General features: G+C 39.4%; 1 protein-coding gene across 7 annotated transcripts in view; it reads left to right on the top strand.

The window, feature by feature from the left end:
- The window catches only part of RBFOX1 (RNA binding fox-1 homolog 1), a 1,983,080-nt gene that overhangs the window by 226,740 nt on the left and 1,735,010 nt on the right, over positions 1 to 21,330 (top strand). For all 7 annotated transcript variants that reach the window (XM_087973167.1, XM_087973163.1, XM_087973165.1 and 4 more), the window contains exon 2: positions 17,605 to 17,664. In XM_087973167.1, coding sequence (XP_087829293.1) covers positions 17,605 to 17,664 — 60 coding nt within the window. The remainder of the gene's footprint in view (positions 1 to 17,604; positions 17,665 to 21,330) is intronic.

The following is a 21,330-nucleotide window of genomic DNA, read 5'->3' as shown; positions in this document are numbered from 1 at the left end:
CCGCAAAATTAACTCTATAAGACACACAGACATTTCCACCCACTTTTGGATGGGGGAAGGAGAAGTGCGTCTTATAGACCGAAAAATGCGGTATCTTCCCCCTCCCTATGCCATCTTCGCATTGTGGCAACCCTGAAGCCTACAACATGGCCCCAGACAGGTTTGCTTCAGAGTTGACAATTAGTTCAGATGAAAGGGCTGTGCATTGTGGTCTTAGCAAGCATGGGCATTGTCCTCTTGAAATCATGATCCATTCCCTGTCACTAGTTTCTAGACAAAATGGCTGAGTTACTCTATTTTGCATTTATTTGGCTCAGATGCTCTTGAGTTACAGTAAAATTAAGTTGCAAGATTGTCCAAACTAGATGTGGTAGGGTGATCAAGTATATTATTGTGCTGATTAATTGGACCAGTGGGATTACACGTTGGACCATAGAATAGTTTCTCTGGTTTATGTCTTCACGTGCTGTGTGGTCTCAGTGGTTTGTGAAGACCTGGTTTTACAGCTTCGTTTATGCAGATTTGAATGATTACAGCTTATCCAACAAGCCGAGGCTGAGAAATCAGGAATCAGAACTGCAATTTCTATATTTCTATATCCCCAAGGCAATACCTGCTTCAGATCTGGATGATGTGATAAATTATGAGCTTCCATTCAATTGCTAAAGACGGCTCTTAGGTAGATATAGAAGGTGTTTGGTGCAATCTCACCAAAACTGATTGGTTATTAATTTTGGCCTGAGTAGAAGTAGACTTTTTTCCATCTTTGGTTTTTCTGACGGGGGTTGCTCTCCTCTGCTAAGAGCTTCTATCTTGGAATCTCCTGAATTCATAGCTTCTGTTTGAAGAGCAAGTAATGGCCATGGCCAAGAGAGTCTCTATCTAGAAGCTACAGAATAACTGAGTTGGGAGGGTCCTTGGAGGTCTTCTAGCCCTCTTGCATAAGCAGGTGATCCTATACCATTCTGGACAAATGGCTGTCCATTAAAAAAAAAAAAACCTCCAGTGATGGAGCACCCATAACTTCTGGGGACAAGTTGTTCCACTGATTAATTGTTCTATCAGGAAATTTCTGCTTACTTCTAGTTTGGTTATCTCATTGACTAGTTTCCAATGGTTGCTTCTTGTCCTGCCTTCAGATGCTTTGGAGAATAGATGGACCCCCTCTTTCCTATGACAGCCATTAGATATTGGAAGACTGCTATCATGTCATCCCTAGTCCTTCTTTTTGCTAGATTAGACAACCCAATTCCTGCAACCGTTCATCCTATGCTTTAGCCTCCAGTCCCCTAATCATCTTTGTTACTCTTCTCTGCAGTCTTTCCAGAGTCTCAGCATCTTTTTTATAGTGTGGTGACCAAAACTGGATGCAGTATTCTAAGTGTGGGCTTACTAAGGCTTTATAAAATGGTACGAACACTTTACGTGAACTTGATTCTATCTGTTAATGCAACCTAGGATTCAGAGGTGGTATTCAGCAGGTTCTGACCAGTTCTGGAGAACCGGTGGCAGAAATTTTTAGTAGTTCGGAGAACCGGCAAATACCACCTCTGACTGGAGATTTTACAGTATCCTTCCCTTGCCATGCCCATTAAGCCACGCCTACAGAACTGGTAGTAAAAAAAATTGAATCCCTCCACTGCTAGGATTGCATTACAATTGGCCCAGAATGTATGCAAACATAACCTCATATACATTCTTTAAGTATAACTAGTAAAAAGGAGGGACAAAGGATTCATTAGTTGAACTTTATATCATCTAGGGATGAGGAAGGCTTCTCATTCAGTTCCAAAAACATCCTTTAGAATATAATTTGATCATTTTAATTGGGACACCCAAATTGATCTGATTTGGATGCTGAAAATGTACAGCCCCCTATATGAAAGTTATCCAAATCAGATTGGATTATATTGATTCAGTTCAACTACTTAAGCTTGAATCAATTCTTGTGTGGGGGGAAAAAATGACTTGATTCTGTGATTTGATTGAATTGCTTTTGAAGTAGACTTTGGCATCATGCAAATGCACACCTCTTCCAGCAATTCCACACCTGAGCAGAGAAATAAAGTGACATGCGAGTCTGTCCTTTGAAAATTTACCCTTACAATCAACTCAGGTTTCATGTAGGGCATAAAACAGAACACAGCAGCCTTTCTTACCTTGAAAGAAAGCTCGTGCTGTTTTTCCCCAACATGCATCATGATCGCTCACTGCAAGATCTCAACTCTGCCTATCCAGATGTGTTACAATCCCCAGTTAGCACTGTTTCGATGCATTTGTTGGGTGCCAATAGGGGAAGAGTAATACAAATATTTCCTCCAGAAAAAGCAGCTGTCAAGTAATTCACTTCTGTTGAGATTGGTAAGGGCCTTTGTTTGTTTTTGCAGCTGTAATTTCTCTTAAACTCTTCAGCTTTTTTAAAAAAAAATCATTCGGTAAGCATAGGCTTCTTCAAAATTCCCCAACCCATTTTTCAGTCATTTCGGTAGCTTCCTGTGATTAAGAATATATTGTGATGCTGTATTCGAGGCACTGTCCTATTTTATGCTCTAGTAATTATCTATAAGCCTTTTTTAATCTAACACATATGTAAAGTCTTAGAAACAATGTGAAGTGGAGGATTAGACTGTAGGTAGAGGACTAAACTCTTAACTAATGTTCTCCATTTTAAATTTTGCCACTCTTGTGAACTTTGTGGGTGGCTTTGTGTTACTCTGTTAGGGAGAAATTAAATTTGCTAACAAAGCAAAGAAGTCATCAGCATTGGAGATAGTGTCTCTTTTTTTCAGGGGTCCAAGATAACTTGCCATGGCCAACTCATCTGGGCCAATTCATCATGAGACACTCTAGAAAAATGTGGGATAGACAGCCTCACCACCGGATGGATTTGTAAGTGGCTGACAAACTGTACTTAATGAGTAGTCCTTAATGGGTACTACTGTCAGAATTCCAGTTATCACCCTAATTAAATCATGAGCCTCGAGCCAAACTTCAAAAAACTTCAGAGGATTTATTAGGAGCAACATGACCTGTATGAAGCAGACTCTGAGATACGTAATTTATAATCACCTATGACCCTGTTTCCACACACCCCTCTTGGTGTATCATAATTCAGATTGGAAAAAATTGCAAAGAAGAGCAACCAAGATGATTAAAGGCCTGGAGACTAAAACATATGAAGAACGGCTGCAGGATTTGGGTTTAGCTAGCCTAGAGAAAAGAAGTCCTGGGGGTAGGTCATGAGAGCAGTATTCCAGTATATGCAGGGTTGCCACAAAGGAGTGGGAGTCAATTTATTCTCCAAAGCACCAAAGGGCAGGACCAGAAACAATGGATGGAAACTAATCAAGGAGAAATTCAACCTGGAATTAAGGAGAAACTTCCCAAGATTGAGGACAATTAACCATTGGAGCAGCTTGCCTTCAGAAGTTGTGGATGCTTCATCACTGGAGACATTTAAGAAGATCCTGGACAGCCATCTATCTAAAATGGTATAGGGACCCCTGATTGAGCAAGGGGCTGAGCTAGAAGACCTCCAAGGTCCCTCCCAAATCTGTTATTCTCTTATCTGTTTCTGCTATCAGTCTTGGCAGGTTTAAGTTGTGTGGATTTCAATTTCCAGTATTCTCAAATCAATACTGTTTTGCTAGATTGTATGCAGGTGGATTCAAATAGCTTGCCCCCCCCCCCCTTCACAGCTTTTTACTTCATTTCTATCTCTTGTTCCTTGGATCCTCCTTACACTTCCATTAAACCAAGAATCTCTTCCATGGTGGGGATTTTTCAGCCTCCATATTGTCAGTACTAAGAAGATGTTGAATATGGAAACATCCTACTGTATCTTTGAGAAATGGTGGAAAAAATTTGTTCTTTCCTAATTCTGAGGAAAAAGTCTTCCCAACTCTTCTTCTTATAGCTCTTTGAAAAATTTTGGAAACTCCATTTGTGCCCAGCTTTACTGAAATTATTTTAAATATCCTGGTTTGATTGCGGTTGCCAATTCTTCTGGAATTTCGAGGGGTATCTTTTCCTCCAAAAATGAAAAAAAAAATGCCATTTCAAGTAGAGTGAGGAAAAGACAAGCAAATAAGAGAGCAGTTGAGGTGGGATGAGGAAAAAAAAAAGCACCATTTTTTTTTAATAAAGTGGAATCTTGTAAAGAAGAGCTGCTAAATTATTTAACAGTGCTGCAATATTAAATTGATTTGCCACTTTCCTGCATTTTCATCTGATTATTTTCGAGCTGGATCTTCCTCTGTCCTTTGAAAGAAGAGGGAGTGGGAATCTCAGCAAAGTGTCCCATCTCTTTCCTGATTGTAAAAAATAAATAAAAATACTGCTTATAGCCTTTGTTGCATTTAGCAGAAAATGAACTGGGATTCCAGGCGCTAATGGGATAAAGATTTGCTGCTGGATTAATTGTGGGTGATTGGGTTCACCCATTGCACAAAGTTTTAATGTCATTTGCTTGGTTTGGCTTGAAGGTTTTACATTTTGTTAAAATATTGAGAGGGGACAGTTGTGTATTAGACTCCAGCATCACACCTGAGCAGGTAGCTCAGAGCTCCATCATAAACACAGATCCCCATTTGAAAACTAGGTTGCCACATTATTAATTTTTTATCCATCAAATGTCTACTGACCCATTTCATCTAAGTGACTTCATTCATATGTCTCATTTGTTGAATAAGCTATAATGGCTTGGCTTCAGACTTCAAGATAAGCCATAGTTCGGTTTACTGTTGGGCAGCTGAGACAACTTGTGAAATTTTAAGAGTGTTAATGACAAACTGCAGTCAGGATGATGGAGCAGGAAAAGGGCGTAAAAGAAAATGCATTGGAGTAACTTAAACTCTTGGAGTTTGACTCCTCCAAAGTTGTTACACAGGATTTCTGAGTGATGTTTTGACATATTGGGTCACTGTTGGAAGGCGATATACATTCCAAATTTTATGTGGCATTGCATCATGGTTTGCCATGAAACATATTCAGCAGAAAAGGGCTGGTTATTCTGAATCTCTGTTGTTACAGAGCTGTCTGGACAATCTGTTCCAGTTTCCTGAAAGTTTTCTTCCTTGGTGCTCTCTGAGCTTGATTTTTTTTCTTGCAGGCATTTCATTATCTAAGCTAGGTAACATGACCAGTGTTAGATAACATCATCATTAAAAGAACTAGGAGATTTTAGGTAATCAAATGTCTGCAAAAAACAATCGAACTCAGAGATCTCCAAGGACCCCTCATTTCAACCCCAAGCTACAATATTCTCATTTATTGATAATTTTTAGAATATATTGTTGAGTTTGATTTATGAGATGGCACGTAGTCTCTTTCCTTCCTCCCTCCCTCCCTCCCTCCCTCCCTCCCTCCCTCCCTCTTCCTTCCTTCTTTCCTTCCTTCCTTTTTTCTTTCCTTCCTTCTTTCTTTCCTTCCTCTCTTCCTCCCTTCCCCCTTCCTTCTTCTCTCCCTCCCTCTTCTTTGCTTTCTTTCTCCTTCCCTCCCTCTTCCTTCCTCCCTCCCTCCCTGTTCCTTCCTTCCTCTCTCCTCCCTCTTCCTTCCTTCCTTCCTTCCTTCCTTCCTTCCTTCCTTCCTTCCTTCCTTCCTTCCTTCCTTCCTTCCTTCCTTCCTTCCTTCCTTCCTTCCTTCCTTCCTCCCTGGTGTGAAAGATCAGGTCCACAAATGAAGGTAAAATTAAACTGATTTCTTGCTACTCATGCTTTTGCACAGGAATCTTCTCAACTAATGGTTAGCAGTGTTAGCTACAGATAAGGCATCCTTCCTGGGTTGTCCTCGATGATTTTTCAGAGAAGGGTCCCTGAGGGTGTCCATCTTATCTGATGTGGAATGGGCAGGCACTTTCAGGAAGCAGCAGTCTTAAAAGTAAACTGGGAATGGCGGTTGCTTCAATTTAGTGTATGGTACAAATTCAGCCACTGTGATTTAAATGTGTGATTGAGTGCATGGTTGAACTGAACTAATTGTGATTTATTCAGCAAACTACGGTCAAGCAAACCAATGATTAATTTAGCATGCAAGAGTCTTCGTGAGACTGTGTGATCATGTGCTGAGCCTTTGGCACTGAGTACCTATCCTTTGGAAAAGGACAACAGATGTTGTTTGATTTTGCCACTCCTGGAGCTGGTGGTCCAGGTGTTGGTACTATAAATGCCACAAAAACAAGAGAAGCACCAAATGCCTTTTTGTGGAGTCTTTGTCACTCTAGAATCGTTTGTATACTGCTGGGATCCTGTGACATTTTGCACTGCTTGAAAACTGAGTGGATTTATTTCCAGCCCAGCTGCAGAATAGTTGAAGTCACAGGAAAATCTTTGAAACGCTGCAACACTCTGGAGCTTTTGAATGGTCCATCTCTTGCCTTCAATTGCTTCTGGGTTTCAGCCCTTCTAGTAGAGGAAGGTTAGAGCATACAATATAGAAAAACAGAGTTGGAAAGGATCTTGGAAGTCATCTAGTCCAACTCCCTTCACAAACAGGAGTCTTATACAATTTCAGACAATTGGCTGTCCAGTCTCTTCTTGAAAGCTTCCAGGGATGGGATACCCACAATTTCTGAAGGCAAGCTGTTCCACTGGCCGATTGTTTTCACCAGTAGGAGATTTCTCCTAGGTTGCTTCTCCTCTTGGTTAGTTTCCACCCATTGGTTCTTGTCTTACGTTCTGGTGCTTTGGAAAATAATTTGCCCCTTTCATCTTTCTGATAGCCTCTCAAATACCAGAACACTGCTATCATATAGGTTGGCTGTTGCATTTGCAGATCTCTGAAAAAAAAGATCTGGATAGATTTTTGCACAAAGACAAAACATTAAGTACAATGAAAGGGTGGGTGGGAGATATGAACTACATAGCAACAATGCATATTAGTTTCTTCTGTGTGAAGGGATGTTATTACTCTTGGATTGGCAATTGTTTGGGACAAGGCCATGCTTAAATTCTTATTAGTCTCTTATTGGTGTTTGAAAGTTTTCAAAGGAACAGAAAACCATGCAATGTTTTCAAACTGTTCTGAGGATTGAGGAATGCAAATATAAAAGACTCTGGGGACAGAGTCAAAAGAGGAATCATCCTAGAATTGCTACCTAGTCAGAAGTGATCCAAATACTTCCAGTACCTCTTCAATTCTTTTGACCCTTATTTACCACCAAACTTGTTGTTAAAAGTTCACTAAATTCCTGTGCATAGGCATGAAAAATAGATCAGTTTAATTGAAACGTAATGTGTGGCCTTGGTACTCTCCACCTGAGAGAAAATTATGGTGACAATGGGTGCACTGAATTTGTGCAATTAAGGCAAAGTCAAAAAAAGGGGGAGAACTAACTATTAAAATTTTTATAACAGTGTCTAAGGTTAAGCCAAGAAGAACCTGAAAATCTTTTCTTCCTTTGAGTGCATCCACTGCAGCCTTCCTTAAGTGGATAAACCTCCCCCCACCCTAAAAACACCAAGAAAAAGCTACTTACTATTCTTGGCATGAAATTGTAGCTTCCAACATCTGCGCTGGGTTTTATGTCTTCTGTCTCTTAGTCTCTGCTTAAGCTTCCCATGTGTGTTTTGCCATTTTCAGAGGTGTCTCTGTCAACTTTTCAACCAGCCGCCACAATTGTAAGAGCAGCGTTAATGACTAGAGCTTGCAAACTTTTGCTGCTGCCTTTAGAACTTTAATTGCCTAGTTGTCTAGTTGTATTTGTTGTCTAGTTGTATTGTTAACAAAGACATATATGACCAAACACAACTAATGACCAATGCAATTAACTGGCAAAGAGAAACAACCTAGAACTAAGGAACTAATTGGCAAATGTTGCTGATAAACCTTGTCAGGTAGCTTTTGAGCCACTGGACTGGCATAATGTTCAATCTTCAGCCCATGGAACTGTTTCTTGGCAGAAATACTGGTGGGACGTATTGTGCAACTTATCTGCAGCACTGTTCCATCAAATTAGTTGTGTCATACTTGTGTGACTTGCAGTTCCCATTTGTTGCTTATTGCTACTATTTCATGGGAGGTTTTGCACATCAAGTTTTTAAGTTCTATTCCCCTCTGGGCATTTTTCCATATGCATCAGGTGGTGTTGACACTGACTGTGTATCCTCTTAGTATCTGTGCTATGCTTGCTTATTTCTTTATTGGTATCTAGTTATATCACTTTTAAAAACAAAAAACACACTGGTATCTCCTTAACTACAATAAAGAAATGTTATTCATGGATTAAACTAGGAAATATATTTGGCTTGGCACCAAATAAAATCACACAAATGGTACTGTTTATATATATTAAAAAAGACACCACAATTTTTTAATATGTAAAAAGAATTCTGGAGCTCAAGAAATGGGGGGAACGGAAATTTAAATTAATGATTAAATATTAAAAGCAAAGGGCATAACTCCTTAGCTTGGTCTTTTCAGTATAAATAGTAATTCACCCGACCTTTAGCATAACATTTATTCTTGAAGCTGACCTTTATAATCCATTCATGGACTTCTTCTTTTTTTTTTTTTTTTTACCCGCATTGAACTTATGTATGTTGCTTGCCACATTCTTCCTTTCTTTGCATTCTGGACAAGCCTCTGGAATCTTTTATTAATTGATAACTGGGAGATAATGGATTAGCCCATGTTAATTTGGGGGGGACAGATTTTATTAATAAGCCCATTCCCAGTTAACATTTTTTGAATTTTTAAATGACTTTTTTAAAAAAAATATATATAAGAAATTTGTAGTTAAGGGCCCATTTTTAATATAACCTCTCATAAGACCTGCATTTGAAATTCATTTCATCTCAAGGGATGGTTGATTCATACATGACAGTAAGCTATGGTGTCAGGATTCTGGCAGTTACCCCCATTTAAATCATGAGTCTCGAGCCAAACTTCCAAAACTGAAAAGTAATTTATTGGGAGTTAAATCATCTGGCACTGCCTGGATCAGTGGTGGGATTCAAAAATCTTTACTACTGGTTCTGTTGGCATGGCTTGATGGGCGTGGCAGGAGAAGGACACTGTAAAATCTCCAGTCAGAGATGATATTTGCCGGTTCTCTGAACTACTCAAAATTTCCGCTACTGGTTCTCCAGAGCTAGTCAGACCTGCTGAATACCACCTCTGGCCTGGGTGTAGTCAACTCTGAGACACATAATTCACTGTCACCCTTCAGCCTGGTTTCCCCCCTCACCCCCTGGGTGTATCATAATTCACATTCTCCAATGGGATACATCCATAGCTAAGACTCATCAATCATTCCCTCCAGTTAGAATTTTGCACGGCAGAAATTTCAGTCACCTAGTTACCATCTTTGAAAACATTTATGGAATGCAGTTTGGGTTTGCAAGCTATTGCACTGCTCCCCCTCCCTTTCTGTTGGCAACTCTTAAAAGACCATAGAAATATTTTATGAGTTGACATATGGTTTATTTAGCCAGGATTTACTGCAAAAATGTAGTACAGACCTCTGTCTGGATTTGCACCGCAGGGTCTAAATCATGTGCTACATATTTTATAAGACATAATAGTTGTATTCAAAAAATATTAGAGGTTTGTGTGGCACAGCAGAGTATCTAAATCTATCTTTTTAAACCTATTTATGGCTTTTGAGACCTTTGTTTGTATTTTGCTTTTTCTGTGTTAAAATTTTCTATTTCTTATCCTTTTACATATTTCATTAAATTCCATAAGATTAATAAATGTGAATATGAAAACTACTTATTTTTACAGTTTACCCTTAGCGTCATTTTTTTAACCTAACTTTAACATAATATATTCTTTATATAGTCTTTTTGTTAGAATCTGAAATAAGCTTCAGGCAACTACTTGCTTCTAAACTGTCTTCTCACTGTTCCCAGGGAGTTTTTGGTTAAAGGATTTCCAATTATTTCTTGGTTTGTTTACATAGTTTAATCTATAATATTTTCATGGCAACAATGTTTTTAATTATTTCAGGACCTCTGAGGTCTAGAAGCTAATGTGTATGGTTTAAGGTAAATAGTGAATACAATTTAAATGTACTGATAATATACCTCAAATGCCTTTTAGCAAAAAGTTTGCATTCAATTGCAGGAGTTTAGTGTTGGAATAAGTTTACAATACTATCTTTGGATATGCACTAACGACTGTTGTTTTTTTTAAATCAAATATGATTCAGTTTGTGAAATGAGAGAGGTGATATAGCCAAAACTTTTATGGAGGCTGAATGATGAGATAGGTAGTATTGGAGAGAAGTAGAAATGAAAGAAATTGAAAATTTGCTAGTTAAGAGTTCCATCCATCCATCCATCCAATCCATCCATCCAAGATAGATGGAGGCAACCTGATTTGATTCATCAAAAACTGAAAAATCAATTGATTCCTCTTGATGCACACCAGAGCAACTATACACAAGAACAGTTTTTTCCTGCATGCCATCACTCTGCTAAAAAACTAATTCCCACAACACTGTCAAACTATTTACGAAGACTTTGTTTCTATTGTTCTTTTCATCCTTCCTATTACCTATCTCCTTTTCTACTTATGACTATAACCTTGTTGCTTGTATCTTTACAGTTTATATTGATATACTTATTTAGCATCCTATGACTATCACTAAGTGTTGTGATGACTGTGATCATGATTTATCACTTATATCTTTTATGTACACTGAGAGCTTATGCACCGAAGGCAAATTCCTTGTGTGTCCAATCATGCTTGGCCAATAAAGAATTCTATTCTATGAAGCAACTTAGAGATCTCAAGTTGCTTTGGGCTACCACTATGGAAGAAGGCTCTTCTCAGATCTACCTTCCCCAAATGTTTTGCCTTCAGTGGCTTCAAGATATTTGCCAACCACTCAGCTTGTAAGCCTTGATTGCATATCAAAGGGGTTTGGGGCTGGTGACTTTCTGCTTGATCATGGAGAATTTGGAACAAGAAGCCTAGGATGTCCCTCAACCATCATTGTTAGGACATGCTCTTCTCAACTTTCTGCTACATGAAAGTTTAATGGGGCAGAGAAACCTTAGAATTCCTCTGAACCACACTGATGTCAAGATCATGGGTGCTTCATGCTGGTCTTCTAAGAGAAGGGACTACTGTTTTGACAAAGCAGGTTCAAGGTTGATGCCTTGTTCAAAGCTTTGTCAAAGAAAAACACTCCTTTGAAACTTCATGAAACATTAATCAGAAACAAACTCATGATCTGACAACCCAGTTTGATATGTCTATGGAGATTTTCAATCATCTAGGTCATGGTTGTCCCTAAGGTGCTTTTCAAAAGGCAACTGAACTTTCTTGGGGTTTCTTTTTCCATTGAAAAGGTTTCACTTCTCATCCAAGAAACTTCTTGGGTGAGAAGCAAAATGTTTTCAACGGAAAAAAACCCAAGAACATCCACATCTTTTGAAAAGCTCCTTTGGGAATCTAGTTCAATAGCTTAGTAGTGTTTTGCTGGTTTCCTTCTTTCAGCCATCTTGTAACTATCAAAATGAGATTTGGAACTGCCAAACAGTTGTCTTATCAGAAGTAGGATATTTCTTTCCTATGTTATATCTAGGCAATTTGAAGATTTAGCATGATTACACAGCCAATTTCTATCATCTTTATAGATCCTCAGATGTTTCTTGCTACAACTCTAGAGCTGGAGAAAGTTGCATCTTGATAATAATGCACTGTGATCTTTGATACTACTCTGTACATAGTAGAAAAAAGTCACCTCATCCTATTAGTGGACCAAATGATGATATGCATTTCAAAATCTCCAAAACAACGAAACACAGGAAAGCATTTATTTAATTTCACAAGAAGCCGTGGTGACACAGTGGTTAGAACTCTGCCCACAGTCAGGAGTTTGATGCTGAGTGATCAAGGTTGATTCAGCCATCCATCTTTCCAACGTTGATAAAATGAGGACCCAGATTGTTGGGGGCAATATGCTCATTTTGTAAACTGCTTAGAGAGAACTGTAAAGCACTATAAGTGGTATATAAGTCTAAGTGCTATTGCTATTGCTAATAATTGGTTTGTAACTCAGTTGCCATAGTATGAATGATGCAATGGGAGAATTAATTCTTCTCATTACTTCTGAAACTCTTTCAATTTATGGAATTGCAGTCCAAATACATTATTGTATGTCGGCTTTATATGAGCCAGTTTGCTGTAGTGGTTAAGGCAAGAGGCTAGAAACTGGGAGATTGTGAGTTCTATTTCAACTTTAGGCACAAAGCCAGCTGGGTGACCTTGGGCCAGTCAGCTCTAGGAAGGAAGCAATGGCAAACCACTTCAGAAATCTTGCCAAGAAAACTGCAAAAATTTGTCCAGGAAGTGTTCGAAAATGAGACACAAATGAACAGAAGAAAAAATATGCACTTTAGACAAGGCAATTGCAGTTCCTTTGATAAAGGGCTTGATGAGGCAGATCCAAAACTATTTTTCATCAGTCACAATTAACAGGAAAGCACTCAAGTCAGAGTGTACGAAACCTTTTCCCTGGGAATGGAATATTCAAGCTGAGTGGTATATTGCATTTGTAGATGCTAGCCATATTTTTTTCCGAAGGGCCAGAGAGTTACATAAAGGGTAACACATAGGTTAAATTGTCCTTGAAATTGACTTCCTTATTTTATGACTTTCTGAAGGAATATGGGTGTTTTTTCCCCCCTTTCATGCAATGTGAAACAATTTACATGGTAATAAATGATAGAGATTGTTCAATGTATTGTTAGAACATTGTCGAACTCTGAAAAGGTGTAATCATTCTTGCTTACATTCATTTCTTAGCCTGAGGGATACATGCTATTTTTTTTAAGAACCTGAAAGCAAGAATCTCAAATTTATTTATTTATTCTCTAAAGGCAGATAATGGATGGTGATGTTAATGTTTAAAATTTGGCCCTCAGATGATGCTTTGGCAATCCTGTTTGGAAAAATTATATGTCAAGCTTAAGTCTTTGATAGGACAGACATAGCGCACAAAGGCAAAATCTATTTAGCCAAGATTAATGGAATAAACCTCAGCTAATTCACAAAAGTGGCAAAATGTGGCGGCTTCCTCCTCCTCCTCCTCCTCCTCCTCCTCCTCCTCCTCCTCCTCCTCCTCCTCCTCCTCCTCCTCCTCCTCCTCCTCCTCCTCCTCCTCCTCCTCCTAGTTCCATGTCTAGATCAAATTTTAAACTGCCAGAAAAAAGTTTGGCTTGGTGTTGGCCAAAAATAAGTCATTATCCATACATGTTTCTGGTAGTAACTGACATACCAGCTGATTGGCTTGGTTGTGTGTCTTCTCCACATAGGCAACATGTGGCTGGCTTTGGTGGTCAAACATAAAACATAAAATTCATAAAAAAATGAAGAATGGTTACAGGAACTGGGCTTGGCTAGTCTAGTGAAGAGAAGGACCAGGGGAGACATGATAGCAGTCTTCCAATATTTGAGGGGCTGCCACAGAGAAGAGGGGGGGTCAAGCTATTTTCTAAAGCACCTGTAGGCCAGACAAGGACTAATGGATGGAAACTGAACAAGGAGAGATTCAACCTGGAAATAAAGAGAAACTTTCTGACAGTGAGAACAATCAACCAATGGAACAGCTTGCCCTCGGAAGTTGTGGGACCACCATCACTTGAGACTTTCAAGAAGAGATTGGACTCCCATCTGTCAGAAATGGTGTAGGGTCTTCCACTTTGGTGGGGGGTTGTAATAGATGACCTATAAGGTCCCTTCCAACTCCGATTATCTGTAATCTGGTCATCCCAAATGATGTCTTAGGGTTCTTGTTCTGCCAGGGAAGAAATGTAATTAAGGACTAGAATGACTTGGTTGTAGGCCTGATATCAATGCAGGTCCAAATCTCTAGACAAAGATCCAGGATCCCAAAGGTTGAGAGCTAATAGCAGTTTTTGGGGAAAGTGAAAAGTATCAATAATTGGGCTGGTGTCAACTGTGAAATGGATCAGGCTTGTGGCAGCCATCTTTCAATTTCTCAACTTGCCACACATTGCGGGGGGGAGGAGGGAGCTCTGGAATGTTAGACCAGACAGCAGCAACAGATCATCCCATGGGAACTAAGGTCATCACAACAGGTGCTGGCCAGAGATTGAAGGGAGTTATCAAAGCGATGCCAGAATACCTAATTGGACAATGTGAATGAGGGAGGGCATTATCTATTCTTTAATTATACAAAAACCACACAGGAAATATTTAGAGCTGGTTTTGTTTTCATCTGTGCCGAAGTGATATACCCAGTAAAACAGTTCTTTCAGAAAGCTGAAAGTCTCAGAGTGCTGAATTGATTGGGTTCATCAGTCAGAACCTTGACAGCTGGCAGAAGAACCTGAGAAGAATCCGAGAAGAATCTTGAGGCTGGGTCAAGCCAATGGTAGTCCCACAAGGGACAACCAAGGCCATTCAAGGAGCTCATAGGCATGGATTCCATGCCTATCTTCTAACATTACTGTCCAACAGTTGGTACTTAGGCTTTTTTACCTAATATAACAAGCAACCAAGGAATAATGTATAATAATAAAACAAAAAATAGGCATGAAAGCCAGCTGGGTGATTTGGGGCCAATCACCAGGAGATGGTGAGTTCTAGTCCTGCTTCAGGCATGAAAGTTGTCTGGGTAACTTTGGGCCAGTCACCAGGACACTGAGAATTCTAGCCCTGCCTTCAGCATGCAAACTGGCTGGGTGATTTTGGGCTAATCACCAGGAGATTGGGAGTTCTAGTTCTGAAATCCTTCCTTAGGCATGAAAGTTGGCTGGGTGACTTTGGGCCGATCACCAGGAGTCTGGGAATTCTAGCCCCGCCTTTAGCATGAAAGCTGGCTGGATGACTTTGGGCTAATCACCAGGAGACTGAGAGTTCTAATGCTGCGTTAGGCATGAAAACTGGATGGGTGACTTTGGGTCAATCCTTCTCTCTCAGCCCAACCCACCTCAGAAGGTGGTTGTTGTGGGCATAGTAGAAGGAGGAAGGAGTATTAGGTATGTTGACTTTCTTGAGTTACTTATATAAAGTAAAAAAAAGCAGGATAAAATTATAATAAATGAATAAAACATTGTAGCAAATGGATATTGGTAGCTCTATATTTCATGAAGTTGTTGTCCAACACCCTTTTAAGTTCATCCAAACTGCTGGCAAGTGCCAAAAAGAACAAGGAAACCGGGTTGTCTGAAATGGATGCCTCTCACTAAACTTTGTTTTCCTTTTTTATTTTTTAAAAACATAACTGAGCTAATGAGTCACTTGCTGGTTGTAGAACTCAACATTTGATTTTTCAGCCCAAGCAGAAAATGAGGAAGGCATGAAAATTAAATATTTATATTGTTTGGGGGATTTTTTTCCTGTTATAAATATAAAAATATTTATAAAGAATATAGGTGCTTTGGCATTAAGTTTAAAAATGTATATTTCTCTATTAAGCATTAATTGTATACCTTCAGTAATTATCTGTCTTTCAATAGTTGAATATCTATGTCTATCTCTATCTCTATCTCTATCTCTATCTCTATCTCTATCTCTATCTCTATCTGTCTGTCTGTCTGTCTGTCTGTCTGTCTGTCTGTCTGTCTGTCTGTCTGTCTATCTATCTATCTATCTATCAATATGGTATTCAGCTTTGTTCGGGTATTTTCCCACGTCATTATAGTTGTGCTTTTAAAGTTGTAGCAACGTTTCGGCAGAATCTCATCTGCCATCATCAGGCTTCTGTATTGTGTTCGTCTGTGAGTCAGACTTTAAAACAGATTTAAAACAGAAACGACTGTGAAAGTCTGACTCACAGATGAACACAATACAGAAGCCTGATGATGGCAGATGAGATTCTGCCGAAACGTTGCTACAACTTTAAAAGCACAACTATAATGACGTGGGAAAATACCCGAACAAAGCTGAATACCATACATGTAATTCCCATAAAAACTTAAGATATAACTCATATATATATATATATATGAAAATATATGTTGATTTTAAATAAACATTATTTAAAAAAGAAAGAAAAAAGAAAAAGGGAAGAAAAAAAAGCTATTCGTTAGCTCTTAAGGATAAGGTAACTGGTTACCTAACTCTGAAGTTGGTGAGAAGAGATATCTAATTCTTTCCCAAAGAAACATATAAACATCCCTCATTTTCATATACTGGGATATAATCAGAGACCTTGGGAAAGATGCTGAGGCCCTAGAAAGAGTGCAGAGAAGAGCAACGAAGGACATAAGGGATCTGGAGGCTAAACTGTATGATGAATGAGGTATCCTTGGTGCTCTCTGAACTTGGATGTTGTCTCTTGCATACATTTCATTACCTAAACTAGGTAACATCATCAGTGTTCATGATGTTACCTTGTTTGGATAATGAAATATTTGTAAGAAAACGACCAAGCTCAGACAGCACCAAGGACCCCTCAAATATTACAAATATTATCCTTTATTGGCATCATATCTGTGGTGATATGCTACCGGTTTGCACCGGTTCAAGCGAACCGGTAGTAAAAAAAAAAAAAGCCTCCGACGATCAGCTGAGACGAGAAAGAAGAGAAAAGCCCAGGATCTGCTCTTCCACCCGCCCCTGCGCTTGTCTCTTCTTTATCCTCTCAGTTGATTGGCGCTGCAGGCCTCAGCTAATGGGATGAAAGCTGCGCACACACGTTGGGTTCACACATGATCACCCAAACCAGTAGTGGAACAGGTAGGATCCGACTGCTGCACCGTGGGATGAATGGTTGAGGGAACTTGGTATGTTCAGCCTAAAAAGGGGGAAGGTTCAGGGCTGATAGGACAGTTGTCTTCCAATCCTTGAAAAGCCATCACAGGGAAGTGGGGGACGAAGCACCAGAAGGAACGACAAGAAGTAACAAGTAGAAATTTGTTAAAGAGAGATCCAACTCAGAGGTAAAGGAAGTTCCTTGACGGTGAGAACAATCAGTCAATGGAATAGCTTGCCTCCTGGGCTTGTGGGTGATGAATCAGTGGAGGTTTTCAATCATTTGACCAGATAGTATAAGGTTTCCTGCCTTGAGCTGGGGGTTGCACTAGAAGACCTCTGAGGTCTCTTCCAGAATAACAGAGTTGGAAGGGACTTTGGAGGTTTTCTGATCCAGCCCTCTGCTCAAGCAGGAAGCCCTATACCATTTCAAACAAATGGTTGTCCGATTTCTTCTTTAAAAAACTTCAGTCCTGGATCACCCACAACTTCTGGAGCGTGTCATTCCACCGGTTTATTGTTCTCACTGTCAGGAAATTTCTCCTGAATTCTAGCTTGGATCTCTCCTTGGTTAGTTAGTTTCCATCCTTCGCTTCTTGTCCTGCCCTCAGGAGCTTTGGAGAATAGCTTGACTCCCTCTTCTTTGTGGCAGCCCCTGAGATATTGGAACACTGCTATCATGTCACCCCCCCAGTCCTTCTTTTCATTAAACTAGACATACCCAGTTCCTGCAACCATTCATCATATGTTTTAGCCTTCAGTGCCCTAGTCATCTTTGTTGCTCTGCTCTGCACTCTTTCTAGAGTCCCAACATCGTTTTTATATCCAGTCCTATGATTCTACGTTTTATGTTCTAAGCAAGCAGCAGAATTGTCAAATTTGTTTCTCACATCCTTTGTCCCCCCCCCCCCACTCTCTCTCTCTTAATTTCAGAGCCATAAAACTGATGCTGCGGAAGTGACCCCTAATGCCAGGACTGGTCCACATGGTTCAGTAAGTTGAAACATTTTGTTGAATGGATTAGACTCTAAATCTACTTTTTCCCCCTCCTTTGCATTTTCTTTTGGTCTGTGGCTCTTTCCTCACCCATCTTTTTGATACGCGAGGGGTCCTTGGTGGTCTCTGAGCTTGGTTGTTTTCTTGCAGATGTTTCATTACCCAAACTAGGTAATCTCATTAGTTTATATGTGGATAGATGGATCTTGCGTTGCTTGGAGCGAAGTGAATGTCAGATGACTATCTATTCTCAGCAATATTGATATGAGCAGAATGGTGATTTGGTCACCAAAGGCAGAGGGCTGGTTCAGAAAGGGACCCTGTGTAAGTTCATTAGAGACCTTGAGATATCCGTTTTTGTATGTTGAGCAATTGTTGGATGTGTGGGGGAGCTCAAGATGGAGTAAGTGAGTAAGAAAAAGGCTTTTCCAGAATGGTTTTTCTTGGGGCGATGCTGAAATCATGCAAGGGGTTGGGAGAGAGATTGGAAAAATTAAATAAATAAATAAAGTCAGGTTGGATAGGTGAGAAAACAAATGTAGGATTAAAATGAAGTTTATTCATGAGTTTGCCTTTTTCCTTTCTTCCTTCCCTCCCTCTCTCCTTCCATTTTTCTTTCTCTCTCTCTTCTATACCATCTCTATACTGCCCTTCTTTCTTTCCTCTCTCCCTCCCTCCCTCCATTTTTCTTTTTCTCTTTCTTCAATGCCACTTCTATACCTTCCTTCCTTCCTTCCTGAGCACTGGAAATCGAAACTAGAAAGACAATGTATGTTGAACTGTATTTCCCTCCTGGTGATTGGAAAGAGATTTAAGTTAAAAGAAACTATCATTCAAATCATACATAGAGATTTTATGGACCAAATGATAACGTCTTCTTCACCTAGATTGTTAACATCTATTAAGTCCCAAGTCCTTCTCACATGCATGCAGCTTTGTTTGTTTCATGAAATGGAACAGGTATCTACAAATACAAAAATGTATACAAGGGAAATAATATCAGAGTTGTAGGCCTTTGGAATCTGCATAGTGGGGGAGAACCCATTGTAGCCTATGGCTACATCTGTCAGGGTGAGAGTAATATATATTTATTCTGGCAAGATTCTGTCTAGTGTGTCTAAGCAAATACAGAAGTGAACTCTGGTTGGCTTGGTCAGCATTATTCTTGGGCTTAGCTTGACAATTGGCCATGCTTCTAGGCATGCTGGGAGTATAGCTTTGGGATCATGTTAAAAAAAAACACAACTCCAGTCTCACCTAAAGACATCGTATCAACCATAAAGAGAAGGTGAGAAAGATAAAACCTAACTCAAGATTCATTGTCCTTTGTAGAATTAGGAACCTGCCAGATTGCAAATGAAGTAATTTCCAGTGTTAATGGTGTTGCTAATCTTGGAGCTGCATAATAAGTACAACTGTGTGGCTGATATTCAGCATAACGGCCATGAATAAACTTTAGCAATGTCAGCACCTGTGTGCAATTCTGCTGACACTATTCTTCCACAGGCAGGAGATGAAAAGTACTATCTCTCCTTTGGGAGCTGGGGTTTAAGAGAGTTTGTCTGTTTGGTTATGATTATTTTTGAGGGGTTGTTTGAATGCTAAAATGGTTATCCTGGCTTTGTCTGATTATACTTTAAAAGAACAATTAAGTATTTGATTACATATCCAGCGAAGCTTGGAAATGCTGACACCCCGTAAATGTAATAAAAGCTTTGGGAAAGCAGGAGAGGGTGGAAGTTGCCTAGGTAAACACAAGTAATGCAAGGAAAACTCAACTGGAATTGATAATGCTTGTGGTAGAATCTTTATACTCTGACAGCTTCATACATCACACCTCTGTTTGAGAAAGGTAGAAAAGCATTGGCGGAAATTCAGCACTTGCTGTATATTTGCTCTAGAGCAGTGTTTCTCAACCTTGGAAACTTTAAGAGGGATGGACATAAGCTTCCAGAATTCCCCAACTGGCACCCAGTGGCTCCTCAAAAAAAAAAAAAAAAAAGTAAAAAGGATCACTCTTCCCCAAGATACATGGGTCAGGCAGTTAATGAATGGGAAGCCTTTCTAAGTCAGTCAGACTCCCTTTTCGGAAGATGTGGGTAATATTCTTTGCCAATTCTCAAATAACACATCCCCTCCCCTTAGGACTCTGCTGTAGGGCATTACATGCCAAAACAACTAGACACAGGGACAGTTTTACCCTTGTGCCATTAGGCTGCTGAACACCTGTTCCTCACAGTTTTATCTTATGTCAAATTATATTTATTCATGTACAATGGCTGTAGTATTGTAATTCTTCTTATTATCTTCTTTAATAACCCCTCATGTTGGTATTATTATTATTATTATTATTATTATTATTATTATTATCATTATTATGTTGCTTTGCATATACACTGATAGTTGCTGCATCAGAGACAAATTCCTTGTGTGTCTAATCACACTTGTGTGTCTAATCACACAGCTATTCCATTCCATTCCATGCCATTCCATGCCCTATTCTATTCTATTCTACTCTATTCTACTCTACTCTACTCTACTCTACTCTACTCTACTCTACTCTACTCTACTCTACTCTACTCTACTCTACTGGAGTTGGTGTGACTTAGGAAGAATCAGTGTTCTTCCTTAGCAACTTCTTTCTGTTTTACATTCTTGGTTTGCTTTTGTTTCATATCTAGCATTTATAATATTCAATTACAACCTTCTGTAGCTCTGATAGCAGCAGAGCAGAATACATAACAAACAACTCCTAAACTGTTTTTTCATCTTCCTTTCTGGAACTGTAATCTATCTTCCTGAACATTTGCAACTTCCCTATAGTCACATCTATGAGGTATGCAGCCTGATTTGATTTTTAAAAGAAACAGGGCTCTCTCCTTCTTGTCAGACGAGATTCCTATTGCAGGGAGATCTTTTTAAAGAGTTAATTTGCAGTAGGACAATATTCTGCCATCGTAGAAGGCAATGCACATTCACAGAGAGAGGGGGGGGAGAGTGGGAGAGATAAAACAACTTAATTTTCTGGGCTGAGGCTGGTACTATCCCCAGAGTATCAAATATATACACATGGAATATTATCAGGTTACTAGAGTTAAAAGATAAGGCATCAGAGATTACAGGACATGTTTGGAACTCATGGATTTGTAGAAAGCAACCAAGCAAGATAAAAATAACGTGATTCTTTGTGACTGGGCCCTATTCCATTTTCCATCTGGTTTGTAATGAAATTGCATTTTGTGGTCATTGCTTGAATTTCAAGGTGTCCATTATGTTGTAATTATCTTTTGGGTGAGGTGGTGGTAAACACCCTGTCTCTAAAAGGAAGAGTAATAAAATGGTTTATCCTGGTTTGGATATATCATATTGAGAAATGAGCAGCAGTTGGATCAAATGTATATTGATAAAAAATATGGCTTTTTATTGTTTCGAGAGATTACCCTTCATTGGTGGTGTTGGCAGTTCTCACGATGCAGTTGGGTGATGTTTGAAAGAATAGTTCAGATCAGATGAGAAATATGGGTTCAGAAAAACCAAATGGTTCTGCAGACCATGTATTAGAATTAGTATGGGAAATATTTGCATCCTCTTCTTCCTCCTCCTCTTTTGATTAGGAAGTTGGGTGTGATCGACTGGTGGGTGCAGGGGATGGATCTTTAAATT

This window comes from Notechis scutatus, chromosome 12, assembly GCF_049901735.1.
Source record: "Notechis scutatus isolate UNSWTSFEM ecotype Mainland chromosome 12, rNotScu1.2, whole genome shotgun sequence".
Lineage (NCBI taxonomy): Eukaryota > Metazoa > Chordata > Lepidosauria > Squamata > Elapidae > Notechis > Notechis scutatus.
The sequence above is the reverse complement of the archived record's forward strand: the minus strand, read 5'-3'. Positions and strand labels throughout refer to the sequence as shown.